The 23,627-nt window shown below is 28.3% G+C and overlaps 1 protein-coding gene across 2 annotated transcripts in view; it reads right to left on the reverse strand.

The window, feature by feature from the left end:
- Positions 1-23,627, reverse strand: part of side-VIII (sidestep VIII) — a 119,372-nt gene that overhangs the window by 89,973 nt on the left and 5,772 nt on the right. The window contains exon 2 of one of the 2 annotated variants that reach the window (XM_065513586.1): positions 21,162-21,179. The exons of the other annotated variant lie outside the window; for it this stretch is intronic. Within the exon in view, the coding sequence (XP_065369658.1) occupies positions 21,162-21,179 (18 nt within the window). The remainder of the gene's footprint in view (positions 1-21,161; positions 21,180-23,627) is intronic. 2 annotated transcript variants of the gene reach the window in all.

Here is a 23,627-nt window from a genome sequence, read left to right on the forward strand (position 1 = left end):
ATGTTGTTTCGCCTATTAAAAACAATAAAATTTTATTTTTTTTTTGGGATATTTTGGTGATGCTTTTCATAAACAAAACTAAATATTGCTTGTGTTATTTATGATATGGTTCGATGACGGAAGGGAAGTCTACGTTAATATAAGAGGAAAATAAGTTTTTCTTGATTTTTTTACATTTTCACTTAATTTGAATTTAACTATAATCCGAAGGATACAAGTCGACTATTCATACTCACAGGCATAAATATTAATGCCTGCTCGCTCGCATTCTGATCCTGTAGTTTTGTTTATATATTTTTTTTAAAAAAAGAGAAGTACCACTCAGGCAATTAATATGCCTATATATACTTTCTTTGGAAAGGGGATAGAGTGTAGAAGAAAGGGTGGTGAAAGGAGGAGAAAAGCTTTTAATTGACAACTCTGCAATTGCGCGTTATGTTTGTTATTAGTGCATGTTGCAGCGCCTCTGGTGGTGAGATGGCGCATTAGTCAAGGCAACAACTTTTATTTAATTATTTTACTTCGGTGGCGTTTTAGTGTTATACCACCGAAGGAGGGCGCTGTGATAAATATTAGTTATTAGTAAACTAATATTTATTATAAACTGATGTTGTTGATTGGCAGCGGCTGGGAATCGAACCCAGTCCACAAATACCATATCATGCTTAATGATCAAACCCGCTAACCAATTAAGCCACAGCACCCTCAATTTTAATTTTTTTTTGGATATTTTGTTGATGTTTTTCATATAAAACTAAATATTGCCTGTGTTATTTATGATATGGTTCGATGAGGAAAGAGAAGTCTACGCTAATACAAGTTTTTCTTGATTTTTTTTCATTTTCACTTAATTTAAATTTAACTATAATCCGAAGGATACAAGTCGACATATTCATACTCACAGGCATAAATATTAATGCCTGTTCACTCGCATTCAGATGCTGTAGTTTTATTTCTATTGGTATTTGCACGCTGTATGTCTTTTTAATACTTTCGTTCATACAGACATTTTTTATTTAATTCGAAGTTGGGTGTTTCTTTTTTGTCCTATTTGTGGCTAATTTCATATGCAAAGGTTTGTTTCTGAACAAAGTTTCACTTCACATTCATTCATTCATTTCAGTTATTTGTTCTTTTTCATTCTCTCGTAGTCGTAGTCGTATTTGTTAGTGCCAGTTTTCTGTCGTTTTTACATGGCAACCGGAAATACTTAGTAAAAGAACACAAGTTGAAAATTGTGATTTGTCCTTGTATAGGCATAAATTAAATAGGACTTTTATTACTTTTTATGTATGTTTTATTTAAGTATTCTTTTTCTGCTGCTTCATTTTCGTACAACGTCAACTTTTTGGCCCAGTTTTTTCTTCATTCGGCCAAAAGTGAGTGTAAAACATTTCGAATTACTTTAGAGTAACAAATTTATGTTTGTCCATTAAATGGGTTTGAAACGGCGGTCCCTTAAGTAAAATTAATGAAGTGTAAAGGGATTCTACACAAAAGATAAAAAATTTTAAATACAAAAAATTCAGTTTTCTTTTTTAATCTATTTAAAAGTTCATAAATTTAAAGAACCCAAATATGTAGCTCCTTTTTAAGATACTTTTTTTTCGCCTTCTCTAATATTAATCGTACATTCCCACAACAGAATCTAATGTCAAGCTTTTACTATTTGCGGTTTTAAAGGTTACGATTTACTTAAGCAAAGAAAAATAATAATAATAATAAAACAGAAACAGAAACAAATATGAGCATAAACATAAAATAAACACCGACTTAGTGGTTTTTATTTTGGTTTTGAATATTTGTGTGAGTCTGCCAGTTTGTAAATCTAAATAAAAGCGTGTGTTTGTAAAATTTAGAGGGAGATGGAGAGAGCTCATTATTAAAAATATCCCAGCAGTTCTAGGAGATTGTCCCAAACTAGTGTTTTTACCAATCATTTAAGGTGACAACTAGTTGCATAACTAGCTACGTGATTGGTTAATTTAACAAGTGTATCTCAAGACATCTCATAGACAGTCCAATTACCAATTGATTTTAAACAAACCTTCCATTTGTACACTCTAGATTACTTAGTTACAATGACACTGAAGTTATAATGAACTTCACGCTAGATTACCTGTGATCTATAAAGTAACCAATTGATATCTCTGCACTACAAAGAGCACATACGTGTCAAATAACTCAAAATATATAAATTGGAGTCAGTCAAGTGATTAGTGACAATTGCTATCTACAAAGGATACATGACTACTTGCTTAATAACGGGGTAATTAGTATTTATTAACTAATTGACTCATGCGTATGTGTTATGTTATATATGTATGTAGTATTTTTTAAACTAATTACTAGTCAATAGACAATCTTAAATGGTTCGCTGTAGGTTAGTAATACTATGACTAGGATGCGGATTTTGATGCATTTAATGCGGACGATGGGGTGACACTTGTATCAGGATTGTTTCCGAATGTGATGATTAATATTATGTCCGTTGCTTTAGGGTTTCTGAACAATTGGGCCAAGAAAAGTGCTCTTGGGGTAAATCTAAACAAAACAGAACTTGTAATTTGCCCTGAGTGTCCTGGACAGCTACATTTTAACCAACCTTGGTGAGGTATCTGGAACAAAACTTAATGACTTACTGAGATATCTCTCGGCTACAGGTTGCGTCAAATAACTTCGACATTTAAGTTTTTATTAAGATGTAGATGACACTACATCGGACTGAGTGGTGTGGTCTTGTCAAAACGGGGTCAATTCGACTCTACTTGATAGTTCGCGCGCAGGGAACTACCACGTAAACCAACCAACCATGCTCTAAAAGAAAAAAAATATATTAAATGCGGATCACTCAATCCCCAGAAACTACACAACAGAGTTCTTAGTAACTAAGTTCGCAAATTAGACACTTTAAATTATACTATCAATTAAGAGTTAAGTTAATTATCATAAAGGATAGTTTCGTTTTAACCTAATGTGCTGACAGTTTTCATACAAATATTATTTTAATAGACCATTAACGTTAATGTATACATAATTGTTCTTCTGAGAAAACGACTAACATTAATTGTAATATCTTGGGATTAATTTAACGGCATACTCTGTAGATCATATACCATGTGACTTACTTTTTAAAATCATCAACATATTGAGCGTACTGATAAGTAACATATTGTAAGAAATGGCTGCAAAGAGCGGTAACTGTAAATCTAAGGAATTATCTTATAAATCGAAATTACATCTAGAACAAAAATATAATATAAACATTTGTTAATGTATTTTTTTATGGGATGTACTGTTAAAAGGGGTACATACCATAAATAGAACTAGCGGGATATTTAATGTATCTCCAAATAAAAGCCCATATGTTTGTTATTTGATTTTATTTTACAGTTCTGCCTAAAGCAACAAAACACAACAAGACATTTATTACTATTTTACATATGGGCAATTCGATGAATATGACAAACACGACTGACAAAATAAAAACTCTTGAGACTTTTTCAAGATCAGCTTAATAGAAGAAAAACACTAAAACTTTTCTATATGAATTTATTTAGAGCTTATTACGGCTTTTTATCTGCAAAAATAACAGTTTTAACTCAATTTTATTTATTATAAGATCATCCAAAGATTGTTTTTATTTAAATATGTATGACGGTTTGTAAAAGAAAAATAGTTGATTTGATGTAAGAAATTAACATAAAGCCCAAATTATTTATCAGTTACTCTTATTTTTGCAAAATCTATTCCACTCTATGGGCGTACAAATGTCACGTACGATGACATGGAAATGCCCATATTTAACACATCTACAGGTGTATATGATACACACACATATGTATATACATTAGACATGCCCTTAAAAAAATAGATTTGCTTTGGATGGGTCTTATTTTGTTCATTAGTAGCTAAAACTAACTATTGCAAAATTTAAGTGCAATCGGATAACTATAACAGGTTCCGGAAATCGATTGAAAGTTGTAAAATTGGGAAAATTTTACAAAAAAAAAACATAGAGTTAAAAATAACCAAGTTATTATCATTTCCCTACGTCATATATTCAAGAAAAACGACATTTTTGTATTATTTAATCACTGTTTTGCATGCTAAAGTTATGTAAACAACTATGTCAACAATAAAAATGCGAGTAAAATATGCGTAAACTAGTACTTTTTGCTCAATATTTGGTCAGATAAAACTCGTATAACTTTGTTATTTTTCACTCGAAATTATTGTTTTATACCTTGTTAGAATGATAATTTTCTCTAGAAGCTTATGTTTATTGCAAATTTTTAAAAAGCAGTATTTAAAAAGCACCATTATTTACCCAATTTTAAAACTTTTAATCGATTTCCGTCATCTGTTCTAGTTATCCGATTGCACTTAAATTTTGCAGTAGTTAGTTTTAGCTACTAATGAACAAAATAAGATACATCAAAAGCAAATTTGATTTTTAAGGGCAAGTCTAATGTATATACTATACTATAAGTCATATTGTTGGTTTGTTTTATTTTTTATTGTCGTTGTTTTAGTTGTGAGTTAGCAAAATTTTGTTTTTATAATTTTATTAGAAATCTGAAATAAACATCCCTTTAATGTTTTACAAAATTGTATAAGAATACCAGTAAAAACTTTCATTACCAAATAATGAGTTATAATGCTAAATTCTGGCACTTTACTACTTACACAATAGCATTTTAACACGCTGATATCATTAGAGGCTAGCACCACAATCGCTTATAGAAAAGGCATTACTTTAATATTTTTAAAACTGGCTATAAATAATGACTTTAATAACTTATTGATAGTTAGGTCTCATAGGAGCCATTCTTAGTAAAAACAGAATGCAGTTATATATCTATCATATAACAAATGTATTTGTAATGTAAGTTTTTGCTTGGTATGTTTTCTAGCTTACAGTAGAGTTTTCTTGAGTCAATGTATCCCTTATAGACATCAATTGTTACTAATGTCTGATCACTTGGCTGACGAGTATTATAAATGAATTCATCCAATGATATTTTTATATCGATTTCATTTGAGAAAAATTAAGGTCATTGCAATTACTTCTAATGTTAGAATGTTTCTGCGGAAATTACCTTTAAAACGAAACACCGAAAATAGAAGAATAATTTTATTACGTTTTCGATTTTAAGCCATGAAAAACCGCGGTTTCGGTTTCTATTAAAACCGAATACAAACCTCTGCTTTACTGTAAGTCAGCTGTTTATTTTTTTCTTAACCCTTTAATGCATATTGTTGTCAATTGTCTACATTCCAGTTCCACTTAATTTTAGACGAATATAAGCTTGATGCTAATTCAGATTCTAATTCCGAAAAAACAAATGGAGTACGAAAAGTTTCAGCTAAAGAAATTCTAAATCAAACTAAAGCTAAAGGAAATATAATAAATAAAAATCAACTAAATATTTGATATTTTATAGAAAAATAAAAGTAAAAATCATGCATTTAAGGGTTTAGTGTTGAAAAGTGTATTTATTCTCAATTTCTTATTAAAAATTTAAGTTTTGGAAATAAATTGTAATGCTCAATCCATATTGTTTGTGTTTGAAATTCATTCCAGATATGAACTTTTTTTCTGTGTATTTATTTGCGGCACATTTAAAATATTTTATATTTGGTTTGTTTTAGCCACTTGTGTTTAATAAAGATTCATTTGTAAAACTCACGTACAAGATGTTGCCGTAACAACCTTCTCGAAATTTGGAATTGTTTTTCTCATGAGTTGAATAAGCCAAGTCAAACTAGAGATGAAAATGAAGAGGAATTCACAAAAAAAGAGGAAAATATAAATAAAAACAAAAATGCTCACTCCTTTAATTGCTTAAGCTTCATTTATTGTACAATGAGTTTTTAAAATACAAAATTATTGCGCAACGGAGAAATACTCAGACACTCCAACAGTTTCTACTGCCGAGCAAATAACACATCACATCTGACAAACGGAATTAGACAGACCGACAAACGTACATATACATATTCCAACGTATTTTTATAAAATTTCCCAGCGGGAAAAATATGCAGTAAAGGGGCCTGCCTAACGGCCATATTTTGCAGACACAAGGACACCCAGCCGCATTGCAAAATCGTTTCAATTGCATTTAATATTCGCTTCTGCTTAAGAAGTCGTATTAGAAGGTCTGATGTTGAGACCTGCTGAGTAATGCCTCATAGAATGCCCACATTGGATCTTCTATTATTAGGCCTGCAAATTGAAGCTTGATTGGCGGTTTATTAATAAAAACATTCTTAAAGGATTTTAAAGTAACACGTGTGTAATTATATGTACATAAATTAAAAACTAATTCACGCAAACTTCACAACTTCAGTTGTTATAAAACAGTAAATTTTTTAGAAGATTTTGTACCTTCTTCTGCTTCATGTAAAGGTTTATAATAAAGACAGCAAAATATATTTTACTATAGAGAGACAATATACATACATATAACAATAAATGCAAAACCAATCATGTTTGAATTTTAAATAAAGGTTTGTTAGAACTTATTTTGTAATGCAGTTTTGAATGTGTTTGAAATTTTTTAGAATGCGAATCCAAAATCTTCTGCAATATGTCAGAGTAGAATGAGTATCGCACCTTTTAGAATGTTTAAACAGGTCTTTAAAAGGCCTAAAAGATGAAGACCTTGCATTTGCCAACAGGGTTGAGTTCATACAAATATGTACATACATACATACATATGTATGTATATAAGCAAAAATGTCTGTGTTTTTAATAATATAGTACGTAAGAAAACAATTCATAATGCTATTGTGTAGAATGTGTCGAGTCCTATAAACTTTTAATTTTAGTTTTTTTTTTAAGAAGAAATTATTTTTGTGATGAATGTTGAAATGTTGTTTGGTGGAAAAGAACATTTTTTTTAAAAAAATTTATTTTTAACTTTTGTTTAAAAAAAATTACCATAAATTTTAATAAAAATTTTCTCTGACCTGAGCTTTTGGATATTTCAACCAACAAAGCATATTTAAATGCAGACTTTGCCGCAAATGTATGTAGTAGATAATGCAAATGAAATTACAAACATATACGTAAGCCTAACACTCATGGTGAAGGGTACACAAATGAAGAATATAAGGATATTTTACTGACTAAAGCAAATAACAGTTGAACGCATAAAAATCCTACAGCTTTTGCAGTAGTGTCAATACAATTTTAGGGTAATATTTATATAGAACATCTACGCCAGCACTTATTGTGCTAACTGTATTTTTAGTTGTAGCATCAGAAACAACAGCTGCAGCAAGAGTTTCCTGGGGAAAGACTTTCAAAAGCAACAAAAAATAAAAAAATAAATTAAATAAATGTGGCATTGTGTACCAAATGAGTTAATTACAACATTTTTGTGACCCAGATTCAACATTTGTCAGTGGCACGGTGGAAAAACTAAAACCAACAAAAAATTAAATATAAATCTAAAGCCTTCCTATACGCTACTCGTACTCGTACTTGTACAACACATACAAAGTGAACGAAAAATACCAAATCCTGGGCAACTTGTTTTGCCTTGTGTCGTCTCGTGTCGTGTCGTGTTGTAATGTGTTGTGTTGTGTGAGAAATAAATAAATCTTCAGTCTACCACTTGGAGTTGAAAAATATAAAATTAAATGCACATTTATTTACACTTTACTTGGCAATTTTACACGTACACAAACTAACGAACAAGTACCTTATCCTCGTACAATTAAATGGTTGTACTTTTTACCTACTCACAAGATGAGAAGATTCGCTTAAGGTGTATCTATTATGTTATTTTCTACAGGATTGTCTACTTTTATTCTTCATTTAAAATTGTTTATCTCATAATGGTGAAGCAGTTTCCGGTTTTAATACTCGTAACGTGTGTATGTGTGTATTTTTAATTTACACCCAAATAAATAACTTTTGTTGCTTCTTCTATGTAATACTTGCACTAACCCACTCACAGAGAAAGAAAGAAACAAACAAACAAACACATAGGTATACAATTCGTAAAAGTATGCGTGGGGGTGGCAGGTATGTTGTATTTGCAAGTAAACATTTAAGTTCGTATATTTCCACCACCTCTACCACACATACACATTATATATTAGGGTGGTTATCAAATCGCAATCCCTTCTATTGTGATCTAAGAACTAAATTCCAAAAATATTTGCCAAATCTGACATTTGTGGATGCCAACTATTTATTTCAAGTTGTGTCCTTTGGATCACAAGACCACAATATTAAATCAATTAAAAAATTACTACAATTTAATTGTAAGTGTGCGATCTTCAATAACACTAGTTTCATATTATGAAATACAATTTTTTTATTTTAATAATTGAGTTTATTAAAATATGTAGAATTTTAAATGTAAATATCCAAAAATATGCAGGATTTCTCATATACATAAATACTTACAGTTTTTTTTTCGATCACTTCGATTGAAATCATTTGTATGTTGTTTTGAAATTGATTTTAAAACTATTTATTGTATTTGATATAAAAGATAAAACTCATATCATTCAGACAGAAGAAACAATTTAAAATTAGTTACTAAAGAAAATATTTATGATTTATAATGTTTTGTAGTTGTAACAGTATCGTTAAGAGTATCGTTCATTCATTAAGACGAAGTGATTGAGAAAAAACTATAAGTATTTTCGTACTCTATGTAGCATTCTGCAACGTCAACAAAACAGAATGCTACATGAGAATCCCAGGATATTCTTTCCTTCACTTTTTTATAGAGAACAAAAACGTAACGTTGCAAGCAAATGTAATCAATATTTTACAAATTTGGCTACCGTTACTCCTAAAATAGTTTTAAAATTATGAAATACACATTTTTTATTTTAATAATTGAGTTTGTTTATTCAAATATGTAGAATTTCCAATGAAAATATCTATGTCACCTTATTTGTTGTAATTTTTGTAAACTTTATTAATCAAATTGCCGTTACCGCTAAACTGCCGTTAACGAAATAATCCAAATTAGAGTTTTCGAATCGGTAGCCAACCTTGATATTTAATGTTAAATAATTTTTATTGTAGAGGTCATAAAAAGAGCTGCAATGCCTAAGGAAACAATCTGAAACTTAATATTTTAATTAATAATTTATATATACCCTCATTCACCACTATTAATGATGGAGGTTATAAGAAGTATTTAATTTATTTTTGCTCATACATATTTTCATTATTATAGCCACTAGTGTGTATGATTAATATTTATTTATTTTATTAACTCATATTAATCATACCTAGTGTTGGAATTAATAAATATGTTGAATTTAGTTGAATTGCAATAAATGTAACTATGTAATTTGTTACCAAAAAACTAAATTTCTTCGAAATCCATTAATTTCAAACCGATCCCCACGCTAATCCCAATATAGATAGAACCATTAATAATTGTATGTATTTGAAATCTTCATTTAGCATACGTATGTATATTTGAATCGAGCATAATATTTTTAATATTTTGATCCGAAAATTTATTGAGTCCAATTTAAGAAACACCCTAATGCAGACATGTACTTAAAATGTATTAAAGATTCACATTTATAAGGAAACAGTTGCCAAGGATGTAATTAAAGAATACATTTTGTGTGACTTCTTATATTTTTAATCCCCCAATATCAAATACAAATGTAATTTTAAGCAACGGATGTTTTTGAGAAATCGCCAATAAAAAAACCATCGAAGTAAAAAGACAACTAAGGCAAAAATGGCTTCAACTTCTTTCAGTGCACAAGAAAATTATAGGATATAATTTTCTTGTCAACACATTATAGGCTCAGACGGTATAACACGGTCAATGGAACCAATTTATAAGTTCGGTTTTCACTAAAAATTTAGTTTTTCACAGATACATTTGTTTTTGCAAATAATCAGCTTTTTAAGTCTATATTTAACGTTTTCACAAAAATATATGTACAAATATTATCGCGGTTTAAAATAAAACCAATGGTAATTACAGCATTTTTAAATATAATGTTTAAATATAATGGTATTATCAAATTGCTTATTAACAAATAAGTGCACATTCCACATTAATCAAGTGGTATTAAAAATCTTATTACGTATGATTAGACGAACGTAAACTGTGAATAAAATATATCATAGTTATAGGCTTTTAAATGGAAACACCCAACACATCCAAGAATATAACTAAAACTACGTTTTCTTGATAGGTATTATCTTTGTTGACGATTAGTGATTTCGGGGCCAGTGAACTATTTCTTTCAAATGGCAGCAACGTTTGAAAAAATAATTTTTGGCCAGTTTTAAAGACACTTCGCCCGGAAAACTTTTTGGAAAGTAAATAGTAAATAATAGTTACATGATAACTAAAAACAGTTAATGTTTCTTAATTTAAAGTATTAGAGACTTTTTGTCAGATTTTACATTTCTCACTAGTAAGTATGTGAATACTTATTGTATGGTTAATAAATATTGGTTTGTAGCAGCTGTTGGTTTAGTCTATTCTATATTCTCTATTCTCTATTCTCTATTTTCATTTTAATTTAATATAATTGATGGATAAAATGTGAAATGCCACAATTGTTTAATTATAGTCATGGTAAATACAGAGTGTTTTTAGTAAATAAAATATTTACCGAACGACAAGCAAATCTATATACAAATTAAACAAACCATTCGACATTTATAAATACATATTTTAGTTTGAGTTTCAACAAATTTTTATACATGAAAATTCATTAGAAATTTCAACAAAATAACAGAAACAAAAATGCACCCATTTTGGAATTAAAAACAAAAATTAAAATAAAATAAAATATATATGTATGTATGTATGTATGTTTTCATTAAAGTCATAAAATCAACACACAGTCCTCATATGATTGTGAATGTCTAGAGTGGGAAATGTACGAAATAAGTAAATTTTATTTTGAAAATAAATGGTCATTTTAAAGGAACTTTTAATGAATTTGTTCAACACTGTGTGACTGTTTTTTTATTTTTTTTGTTTTTATTTTGTCTTTAACACTAAAAGTTTTGTGTGAACGTGAGGTTAATAAGTAAATAAAAAATACATATGAGCATACATACATATGTTCATGTGTAAAAGGGTTTCATTGTATCTCTATCTTATGTATTTAGATTTTATTTTGTTAGAATATGTAATTGCTTGTAGTCTTTTTGGTTTTGTTTTTGATCTTTTATTCCTTTTTGCCAAAAATGTGTGGGATTAAAGCATTTTAGTTTATTCTCTTTTGCTTGGAGCTAAATTACTGGGGATTAAAATTTTAAATATTTTTTACTTTCCCTAAACCATCTTGACCATCATGAGCATTTGGCAAAATTTGCAGTTTAAGATTTATGCTTACTTTTTTATATACAAATGTAAAAGATGTTTATCGCTGAAACTCACATGTGGCAATTTTATGTACATATTTATTCGTTTATATGTTTGTATGCATAAGAATTTAAGCCTGTTGTATCAGACCGAAATATTTTATTCAGTTTTTTTTTTTTATAGAGAATTACTAACAAAAAGGCGAAAGTAAAATGTTATAGACGAACATCAGAAGTCTAAGAAGCCACAAGAAGACATACTTTTAATACAAATACATATATTTAAGTATAAAGAGAACATCTGAAAGCCAAAAAAACCAAAAAAAAAAAAAAAAACCAAACAAAACAAAACAAAAATAAGAAAACTAAATAAGGAATTAAACTGAAAATCCTTCATACTTAACAAAACTGTTAAGCTTCCACTAAGGCATCCTTACATCTCAACTCAATCATATACACTCACATACACACATACAAATGTATGTTTAAATTCTCATATAAATAACTATATGGGCAAAAACACTTGTTCTTTAAAATATATGAAACCGACTAAATTGTTCATTATTTCCTAAATTTGTATTATTTTTATAAAATACCTTATAATTATCTTTATTAGTTATAGTTTCCTAAAGTTGAAAATTATAAAAAAAATGTATTGAATTTTTATACCACAAATTGCAACATTTGGATTTAGAGTTGTATTAACGAACTGCTCGGCAGATATGGAGGAGCAATATCGTTTTATACGTTATTATTCAATCGTCATATGGTAATATGCTAGCTTTAAGTTGCCAACATTTTGGTGATTTGCCCTTTACAAGTTTAGACACAAAAAAACAATATAACTATGCTTGAACGCTTTAAAGAATTGTGCGTGTATTTCTTAAATAATACAGTTTTTACAGTTATATTCACTGGATTATATGAATGTACTTGAGTTTTTTTTATTGTCTATAAAATAGTATTAACAGAGGAGGGGCCCGTGGAAATTTTGAAATGTATAAATTTTAAGAGCTACTAGAAAATTTCATATAATTTTCATCTTATGTTCCACCAATTTTTATTACCAACAGTAATTTAGCGATTTTGGTAACGGTAACTTAGTGGTAAAGGTATTTCCTGTTATTTCGTTAACAATATTTTAATTAACGGCAATTTCATCCTAAATTAAATTGTTAATAAAATTTACAATAACCAAAAATAAGTTGGCAAAGCTGATAATTTATTTTATTTAAAAAAAAATTGTATTTTTATAATTTCGAAATATTATTAGAATATCGGTAACGGTATTTCGACGTAATAGTATTTACGATGATATGGGTAATGGTATTTTAGCGGTAACGGTAGCCAACCTTTCTTTTATGCCAACATATTTAGCTGGGGTACATGAAATATCCTTCGTGAAAGTTTTTCAAAAACTAACTCAAATTTCAACAAAATTGTGTTTGTAGCCCATATATGTATATGTTTGCAGTTGTTATTCGTATACAAGATATTTAACAAAATAATAATGAAAAAAAAAACTCTTACAATTACAAACATCCATTTACAGATGTTTTGGTGTTTTCTTGTAGGTTTATTTGTTTGTTTGAATGTCAAGAGATTTTTTCATCCGTATCCCCCAGTCTTTCCACCGGCATTCAGTCTCTTTATATTATTGTTGGTGTTTGTTTTGAAATGAAAATATTTCCTTTTACATGAGTATTTCAAATACAACTCTTGTTGTTGCTGTTGTTTTAACTAAGCACATATCTGAATGTATGTATGTGTGAATTGTATTGTAGAAATATATTACAGTACGTTTTAGTATGTATATTAGTTACACAAACACAAACACTCATACTTACATACCTAAATATGTATGTATGTATGTGAATAAATAAGTGTATAAATACTACTACTACTACATACATATATGTATAAGTAAAATATATAGTAAGTAGTCTATGAGTGTGGTTATTGTGTCAATGTATTTTATTGTTTTATCTGTATTTGTTTGTGTTTGCATTTAATTTAATGTTTATTTATAATTTACAGCATTGCTTTTTTCAGTTTTTTGTTTTTGTTCTTCTTTTTATGCTAATCCTCTAATAGTAATTACATAAATAAATCAAAGGACGGGATTAGAAACACACAAATACTTAACAATTCGAAAAAAGCACATTCATACAAATATAAAAATGTATTTCATACATACATACATACATGTGGACTTGATATAACAACAACCTTACCAGTCAAGCACAATATAAAAGAGACTAATTAATATTTGTTTAATTCGAAATAAAGGTTAAGCTGAAATCTGCTTTCAAAATAAAACATTATTCCATAAACATAAATATAAACACTTAAGTTCTAAGTATAATATAAAAGTTAATGGATGCTGGATTGTCGGATATGTAAAAAAGTGTACAGATATTAATCGCTAAATAAAAGGGAGTTCTAAATTAGTTTTCAAATAAACATCATCAAATACATATGTACAACAATTCAATTCAAACATTAAGAAGTAAGAGTGTTATAACCGACCGTTTTTATCAGACTACTATCACTATTCTGTAGACATTTATGTATCATATAGCCATAGTCCGGGGAGATGATATGAGAAATCACGGACCTATTCTCACCATTCTTACACAATTTCAATGTATTATCTGCAATATATTTAAAGGAAATTGTGCTTTTAACAAACTGACAGACGGACATACAGTTACGAGCATAAAAAATGCAACGCTATGCTATGTGAACTTCAACTGGTACGATTTTTTCTAATAACGGAATCCAATTCTCCCCATCTGCTATTTTTGTATTCTTTGTGGCCATAGTCAACTATTGTATGACCTTTTTTTCAATATTTTTGTACGTAAGGAAAATTATAAAATTTTTAGTAAAATCAGTGGTAAATTGACTTAATTTTTAAAATTTGTTAAATACTGTTATAATTCAGAAATTTACTGTTAATACTAATAATTTCAAGGATATGAAATCTACATTGTATAGCAGAATTAACAAATCATCATTTTCCGCTCAATATGGTGAATTGTTCGAAAACCAAGCAAATTTTAAAATTTTAAATCAAATAATTGTGGTGGTGTGCCAAAAACTGAGTGCATAAGAGCTCAAGATCAGAAGGATATGATTAGTTAATGTTAGAAGGGTGCTGAAATTTAATTCTACAATAATACTTTCATAATCAAATGAGATCATTTCGTCTTTAAAAATTACAAAAAAGAAATCATATTCAAATATCCATTTCTTTTGGTAAGTAAACGAATTCCAACAGAGGAAGACAACTGTGAATAATATTAAATTTGACACTGTCCCTATTTCATAGAATCCTATCTTTAGCTTACGTGATTACTAAGCCATCGCAATTTTTTACCATTTTAATTTAGTAGTTAAGGTAATATAATAGTCAATAAACTCAGGTCGTCTGGTCAATGACCTGAGTTTATTGACTTTCCATATCCCACGATTGCACCATTTCAATCATAAAGGACCTGTTTCGAAAAGCATAGGCGCTTAATTCATTTTTGTAAATAATAGGTGGTTTATTGAACTGGTTTCTCCTTATTCTATTTGCGTCATTAAATTATCTTTTGGAGGTTGCAATAGTCATAAATGATGATGATTGATGTCCTTAAATTGGTTTTTATTAATAGTAAATGATGGTAATGCAACATTGTTACAGTTTTTAGCAATTTTTTTATAATATTTTTTTTTCAAAATTTTCAAAATTAAGTAAATTTGCGAAGAGTTGCATATTTTTTTGCTCGCACATTTTTACCAAAAAAATTTTATAAATATCCTTACGTACAAAAATATTGGACAAAATGTCATACAATAATTGCCTATGATCAAACAATAGATGTGGACAATTGGCTACATTTTTGAGCAAAATCAGTGATGTTGTAAATCACATAGCATAGCGTTGCATTTTTTATGCACGCAACTGTAGCTAGATAGTCTTAGAATTTTATAAGGACACATAATTATATGTGGAGCTGCGGTTAATATTTCGATGTGTTTGGTGGTGGGTATAACAAATATAATTTTAGCGGTTTTTAACAAGATTCAAAAAATCAATTGACCAGACTTTTTTTATTTTTTAACATCGACTTATAATTTTTAATTTAGATTTGGATACTGTTTACAATAAGAATTTAATTATTTACTCTACGTCCACGGCAGGAAGTATAGCTCATATCCAAGAGATAAAAGATACTTTATAAACAACTGAGTATAAACAGTTTATGATCTATATTTATATAGGCTCAACCCAAACTAATTCTAGTGTTAAAATGTGCCAAAAGAATAACTGGAACTGAACATAAATGGCAGCAAACGAACCCTTTTTTTTGGTTTCTACCAAAAGCCACCAACATTGACATTAAATATCCTAAGCAAATAAAAATAAAAATGTATAAATACGTTTTTGTCTTAAAAAGTTACAAATCTTACTTTTGTGGCGAAACAAAACCAGACCGAAGAAAAAATATTTTATAAATGGAATTTTCTAATTGTGGTTCAGCTTAATCGAACTGTGGAGATGCCCTACAAAAACTTAAAACGATCATTAGGGTGTCATTTAGCAATTCTCTTAGGAACAAAATATGTGTGTTTGTAAAAGACTGCATAAATGCAGGACACTAAATATTTGGTAAAAATAAAACTTAATTTGAAAAATCTTTAAAAAGTGTTTACATAATAAACATACAAACTTTGTGTAACATTCCCATCTTCATCCTTCGAATAGTTTTCAGGGCAAATACTACAGAGAAATACAAATGGAACGGCAGGACTTTGTATACCCTCATCATCCATAGTGAATGATTGAATGAGAGTAAAACAGGCCTTAAACTGCTACCCAAACATGTGTCATAAAACAGTAAAACAACACTTTTATAGACTCATTAGATAAAATGTTGAAAAAAAGAAAATAAAGAAAATAAAAAAAAAAATCAAATAAAAAGGGAAACAACAGTAATATTGCAAATAAAATCTACCAAATACGACTGAGCAACAAACAAGGGTGTCTATTTGTTAGAAGAAAAATGTGGATTTAGATAAAAAAGGTTAAAGTATTTTAAAAATATTTAAATAATACATGGAAAAAAGGAAAAAAAAAAGAATCCTCCACATTTGTTGAACAGTACAAAAAGGACATTCTTGATGTGTTTTTGCTTTTTGTTTGTGCTAAATGCGTTACTAAATGGTTGCTTCAGTTTTGTTATGGTTTTTCTATGTATTTAAGATTTCGACATCTTTGTTTTTATTTAGTATCAAATGATAAATGGCCTTGTAAAGTAAAAACTTTACAGTGTAAGTAACAAACAAAGAAGACAAAAACCCCAAACCAAACAAGACAAACACCAAAAGGAAATCCTTAAAGTTCAAATACATTAAAGTGTAAATAAATTAAAATACAAAAAATTACAAGTTAGATTTAATGTAGATCAGGCTTGGATAGCAAATATTATTATTCTTTTTACTTATTTGGATTTATTCAACCATTTATCTTCCAACTCAATTCCAAAATTAATTTGATATTCATACATAAAGTAATATTATGCTTTTGAAACAATTAACCTGGAACCTTAAATATTTAAGCGTAATCAACTTATCGATGAATTTATACGGTAACTTCCATAGCACTTCAAAATTAAAGAACTTTACCATTTTGGTAGACATTCAGAGTTATTTAAGAATTCCGTTTTCCCCATAGTAAAGTTAAGTAAAGGATTTATTTATTGCTTTGGCTTCTTTCCTGAACCACATCACAAACAGACAAACAACTATATATAGTATGTGACACGCTTTCCAGTTATTTTTGGTCTTCTTTTTTTGATTTGGTTTTTTCCAGAATTTTCTTAATTAAAGTTCAGTTAACTTTTGCTCTTTTTTATTGCACAGCAGGATAAACTTAACGTATATACATAAATATGGTATATACGGTATACACAAACATGTATGTATGTATGTATGTACATATGTATATTATTTACAAGCTTATGTTTCCACATGAATGGGAGTATTAAATGCGTACATGCACAAATACATACATATATAATGTACATGCATCTACATACATACATACATATATATGTATTAACGTACGTTAGACATGTCCTTCATAAGTAGATTTGATTTGGATGGGACGTATTTCTATGTTCATTAGCGGCTGAAACTAACTATTACAAAATTTAAGTGCAATCCGGTAATTAGAACCTGCAGTTGTACTTCTTAAAGTAATATTTTTAAACGTTTGGAATTTCATAATTTCGAATGAAAAATAGCAAATATTGACCAAAATCTACTAGTTTACGCATGCTTAACTCTCATTTAGGTCTACAGTTCACTCACTAGAATAAATATTTTCTCTAGAATATTAGATTTATTTTAAACATTTCAATAATGGTATTTAAAGGAACATTTTTAATACAATTTTTGCCCAAATCCACAATAGTTAGTGAAGAAAATAAGACGTATCAAGAGCAAATATATTTTTTAGGTGCATGTCTAATGTATGTATATTGGTATCTGTATACATACGAGTGAATGTATTTATGGGTTTCATAAAAACAAAATAAATTTCCATTTATGTCAGATACCGCTCCGAAGTGTTTCTGACAGCAATTATACAACTACAATGCAAATATTTGTCACATCAGGTTTCAGTTTTCAATTTTATGAACTCAATATATTACTGTACATACATAAGTATGGACTTGAAGTATATATCTTCTATATTTCATGATATTGCGTAATTTAAACCAATTTAACTAATATCAATGTAAAAAAATCAGAGTGTAATTTTCCATTTTTCTTAAATGAATACCCTCATTGTTATGTTTCTAATGAAGAATAGAAAACACATATTGTAGTATAATATTGATGCAATTGAATAAAACGCACTGAACATTTGAATATTTGTACAAAATCTGATCGTGGACAGAATAGTCAACAATTAAATAACGGATTATTTCCAAAACATTATATTTATAATAATTTGTAAAGAAATTTTAAAATCTCGATGTGAATAAAAATAAAAAAAAATTTAAATTTGTTAAAAAAAATATTTTCGAAAATTACCTTAGATAGGGTGCAGTACGAACTCTACAAATAGTCGCGATACACATTGGTGACCTTATTGCCAAGTTCAACCATCAATAAACGAAACACAATTCATCTTGCAAATAGCTGTCATTTCAGTTCAAATTCGATTCTCAACACATTCTACATATGTATCAAATCTCTTGAGAAATGTAGAGAAAACTAATTTTTTTTTCTTCTGAAGCAGTGTTGCCAATTTAGCCCTTTTTGGGCTAAATTTAGCCCTTTTCAATCTTGTTTAGCCACAAAAAAATTAATTTAGCCTTTAGCCATTTTTTTAGCCTTTTTTATTTTCATTTAGCCATATATATTTACTCTAATGAAAATTAGTAAAATCAGTTCAAAAAAATTGGCAGGGATATTATGACAAAAACTAACTAAAAATGTTAAAAATTTAAGCACATACAAATTGTTGGACCTTCCATACATGAAAAAAATGCCATAACTACTATAGAGAAAATGGACGTTATTAGAATAACAATTTTTAATAAATATGTTAATGTTTTACGCGCGAGTCCGGGCGTTTATAAAATCATATATAGGGTTAAAGAGAATACTTTTAACTTTATCTGGGCGATGTATTGACGTAAATATAGTACTTTAACAAATATTTTATAACACATGCCATGTAGTATACCGTTTTCAAAGACTACAATCCAACCAATTTATAAAGATAAATTCAGTTCATTATCGATAATAATTTAGCTATGATCATTTTTATCTGATCAAATATAGAAAGTAAAATTTAAATTTTAAAATTAAATTAAAAATTAAAATTTTCTTCATCAAAGTTATCACAAAGGATTACTTTATACATAATTTGTCTTTCATATAAAAAAAAAATTGCCTAGGAGCATTTTGCAGGTCAGGTGATAAATACGAGGCTTTAAAAACATCTGCATATGATATACGTGTGGCCCCATATTAAGCTATTTTAAAGTTAAGGATCAACATACAGGAATAAATATTCTTATTTTCTTACATTTTAACGTGTGTTATATTCATACATTTTTGTTTGTCTATTCGGCGTAGCCAAATGTAACATTCTAAGTTGTTTTTGTGTCAAATTTATGTATTTTTTAATTAAAGCCACTTTTTAGACCTTTTTTAGCCTTTTTTCTAAGTATTTAGCCCTTTTTGTTGCCATGAATTGGCAACACTGTTCTGAAGTGACAAGAGTCAGATTCGACTCAAATACCATTCATATTTTTCATCTCATTAATGTTTGATATTTTAAGTTAATTAAAACTTTTTAAAGTATTTAAAAAAAAATACAATCAAATTTTATTGGTAAAATAGATTTACGCAAAACGTACCCTTGAAATAATCTGAACAAATTCGTAGACATTTTTTGTGTCAAAAGAATTTCGTACTTCCAATCATTGTCTTAAGAATTTTACTATTGGAAATCAGCAAAATTTATTATAATTTTTAGTATTATGAATAAGAAGGTAATTCCGTCAATGTGTAAATGAACAAAAACGTTTTTCTCTTAAAATTTCAATAATTTATTTTGGTGAGTGATTTTCAGAAATGGGATTTATATGGGAGCAACGTCCAATTATGGATCGATCGCCCTCAAATTAGAGCGTGTGATTTATGTCTACATGAAACTTATTTCTGTGGAATTATATGTGGATACTAAGATTTTTAAGAGATTTATGCTCGTTGAAGTGATTTTCGAAATTTATTGCGTATAGGTGAAATAATGGAGAGATTTCAGCCAGATTCAAGTGTGCCACATTTGATCGAAATATCTAAAAAATTGCGACCTGTACAAGGTTTACATGAACATCCAGCCAGACGAACGGACGAGTATTAGACTAATATTTTTAGCTTTGGTGTAGGGTATATAAACATTTACTCAGCTTATTATCTGATATGTTTAATTTGTACATTTTATACGTTTTAAGTTAAAAACAAGTAACAGAGCTATATTCGGCTGTGCCGAATCTTATATACCCTTCACCAAATTATACTTAAAAATATATTTTTATTAAATATTTTTATTTAAACAAAATCAAAATTTTTTTTTAATGTTTTAAAATTTTTTTCCAATTGTTTTTTAATTTTTTTAAAAAAAAGTTTTTTCAAACATTTTTTTTTTTTAAATTTCTTTAATTAATTTTTTTGGAAAAAGAATTTACGACAAAAAAAAAATTTTTATGAAAAAAAAAATTCGGGTTAAAAAATATTTTTTTCGATTTTGACCCATTTTATGTCCAACTTACTATGGTCTTATATACGTCGTTGCAAAGGTCTTTGAAATATCTATCATTAGATATCCATATTGTCTATATTAATGACTTAGTAATCCAGATATAGGTCAAAAATCGAGGTTGTCCTAGTTTTTTCCTTATATCTCAGCCATTTGTGGACCGATTTTCTCGTCCACAATGGTGTGCTGTTGATGTATAAATCGTGTATGTAAGTAATTTGGGGGCTTCGGAAAGTTGATTTCAACACACAGACGGACAGACGGATATGGCTATATCGATTCCGCTATCTATAACGATCCAGAATATATATACTTTATGGGGTCGCAAATGAAAAATGTGGAAATTACAAACGGAATGACAAACTTATATATAGCCTTGCCACTCATGGTGAAGGGTATAATAATATTAACATATATTGAGTCAATAATGATGAAATATGTGTAAATTTAGTTATGTGCAAGATTTTGTTAGAAATAAATTAAATAAATAATTTCATAATTTACCTTCTAAGAGATATTTAACTGAAAAGAAAGAAAAATAAATAAATAAATAAAATCAAACAATTTAATAAAATAATAAAAAAATTATAAATAATTAATATTAACTAAAAAGGTAAAAATACGCTGTATATGAAACAGATATTAGAATCTAGTATAAACTTCTGCACCAGTGATTGAAAATCGTTAATTTATAAAATTTACTAAAAACTGTCTTCTCGTAATTTCGAGTACTTTGTAAGAAAAGTATTTAAAAATATTTTTCGCAGAAATTTACGTCCAAAATTTATTGGTGGGAAAAAAGATACTACTATGGATCAAAATTACTCCAAGACTAATTTCAATAACTTTTCTCGCACTTACATATTTCAAAATATGTTATCCATATTATAAATAATATCCATAATATCTGCCAACAAACAAATTTATAAAAATATTTCTTATATTTAGCATTTTTTTTTTTTAAAAAAATAGAAAACAGAAAACTACTTGCATAATACCGAAGAGAAGATGTAGACTACTAAGCTTCTTAATTATTGAAGCCTTTAACTTAATCCTATAAAAATTAATAATTTTTAATTGCTGTAAGTTATAAAAAAATAAATCTTTAAATTTTATTATGTTGTATTTCATGGAATAATTGACCTTTTAATTTTAGTAAATTTTGCATGATTGTATGTGTTTTGTACAAGGAAAACTTTTTTAACTCAAGTGGAAAACATTTTTAATTTTAAAAACCTGTTTAACAATAAAAAACAAAAGTTTCCCTAATAAAGTCGATTTTAATAAACTTCTTGTTGTTTTATGTTTTCATAAATTTTTTTGTGGAAACCAGGGAAAAAACACAAAAGAAAACATTTTGAGCAACAAAAACCAACAACCATTTACATTAATAATTCATAAATCCCAAGGAAAAACACTTTTTTGTTAAATTGCTGTTGTTGTTGTTGCTGCTGTTATTCTAGCTACATATTTGAAATTATTAAATGCGATGATAAATTAGCCTAAAAAATAAACTGCTATAAATTAATAACAATAATAAAAATAAAAATAAAAATTAATAATGTTTCTAGGTATTAAATATTTTTGAAATGATTTTTTTGAATTGTTCCTTGATCGCGTCTGCTGATTTGCTTTTAAAATATTGTCTGTGTGTAGCGTAACAAAATGATAAGAAATAGAAATAAAAAATAAAAAAAATAAGAGACAATGGTATGTTATCTGTCATATAAAATTATGTTTCATATTTTTTAATAGTAGTTTTTCTTTGTGTAGGAACTTTTTGTTCTTCTTATCATGCTGTCAGTATGTGTGTCTTTCGTTTTTAGTTTTTGGCTCCACAAATTTCATTGACTTTGCGATTTTTTCAAACATTTGCTAAAACTTCATTGCAAAACTCATAAAATACATTTGTTGCCATTCTCTATGTATGTATGTTTATATATGTATCTATGTATATATTTGTCTCTTTTTCAGTTCTTCGAGTTTTTTGTTTTTTTTTTTACAGAAAAAAAGTTTTGTAATAAACATTGTTTCTTCATTTCAAAGCACATACACATATGTATGTACATACTTTAAAGGAAGTTCTTGTAAGAGTTTCTCTTCCCTTTCACACTGAATACAATTTGTTACTTATGACCTTGATTAAAAGCGTGACAAAAAATTTTGTTAATAAAATATGAATAATAAATCAAGAGACACCATGCAACAAAACAACATAACTTTTGCTCTATGTTTTGGCAACTGACGGAAAATACAATATATTTTGCGGTTTTCAAAGGCAAACTGCTAAAACTTAAATTTTAGTTTTAAAGTCAAATTTTGTTACAGCTATTAAAATTACATAAGTATGTATTGTAAATTAAACCCCGATAGTATGGAGGAAAAATAAGCTGTTGATGTTTCCAAATAAAATAAAAGTCTAGTTTGTTTGGAGAGACTATTTCTCAAAATGTTTGTCCTGACGCACAGAGGGTTGAAATGTACCAAAAGTGGCGATCAATTCAAAAGCTGAACTTTATCTGTCAAAGTCATGTTTGGTATTGTGTTGTGTTAAAGTGCATTAAATAATACATCACTAACTGCTAAAAGTACAGTTGTGAGTAACTTACTTTATTGGCAGTGAGCGGTCAAAGTCAAATAATTTTTACAAATTTTGCGAGCTGTGGTTAAAATTGAAAATTGTGATATTTCGAGAGCTTATATTTATACCCTACACCACCATAGTGGGGAGGGTATTATGCGTTTGTGCAGATGTTTGTAACGCCCAAAAATATTAGTCTAACACCCACCTTAAAGTATACCGATCGACTTAGAATCACTTTCTGAGTCGATTAAACGATGTCCGTCCGTCCGTCCGTCCGTCTGGTTGGCTGGCTGGCTGTCCATGTAAACCTTGTGCGCAGAGTACAGGTCGCAATTTTGAAGATATTTCGATCAAATTTGGTACATTTTACTTTTTCGGCACAAGGA

This window comes from Calliphora vicina, chromosome 5 (assembly GCF_958450345.1).
Source record: "Calliphora vicina chromosome 5, idCalVici1.1, whole genome shotgun sequence".
NCBI lineage: Eukaryota > Metazoa > Arthropoda > Insecta > Diptera > Calliphoridae > Calliphora > Calliphora vicina.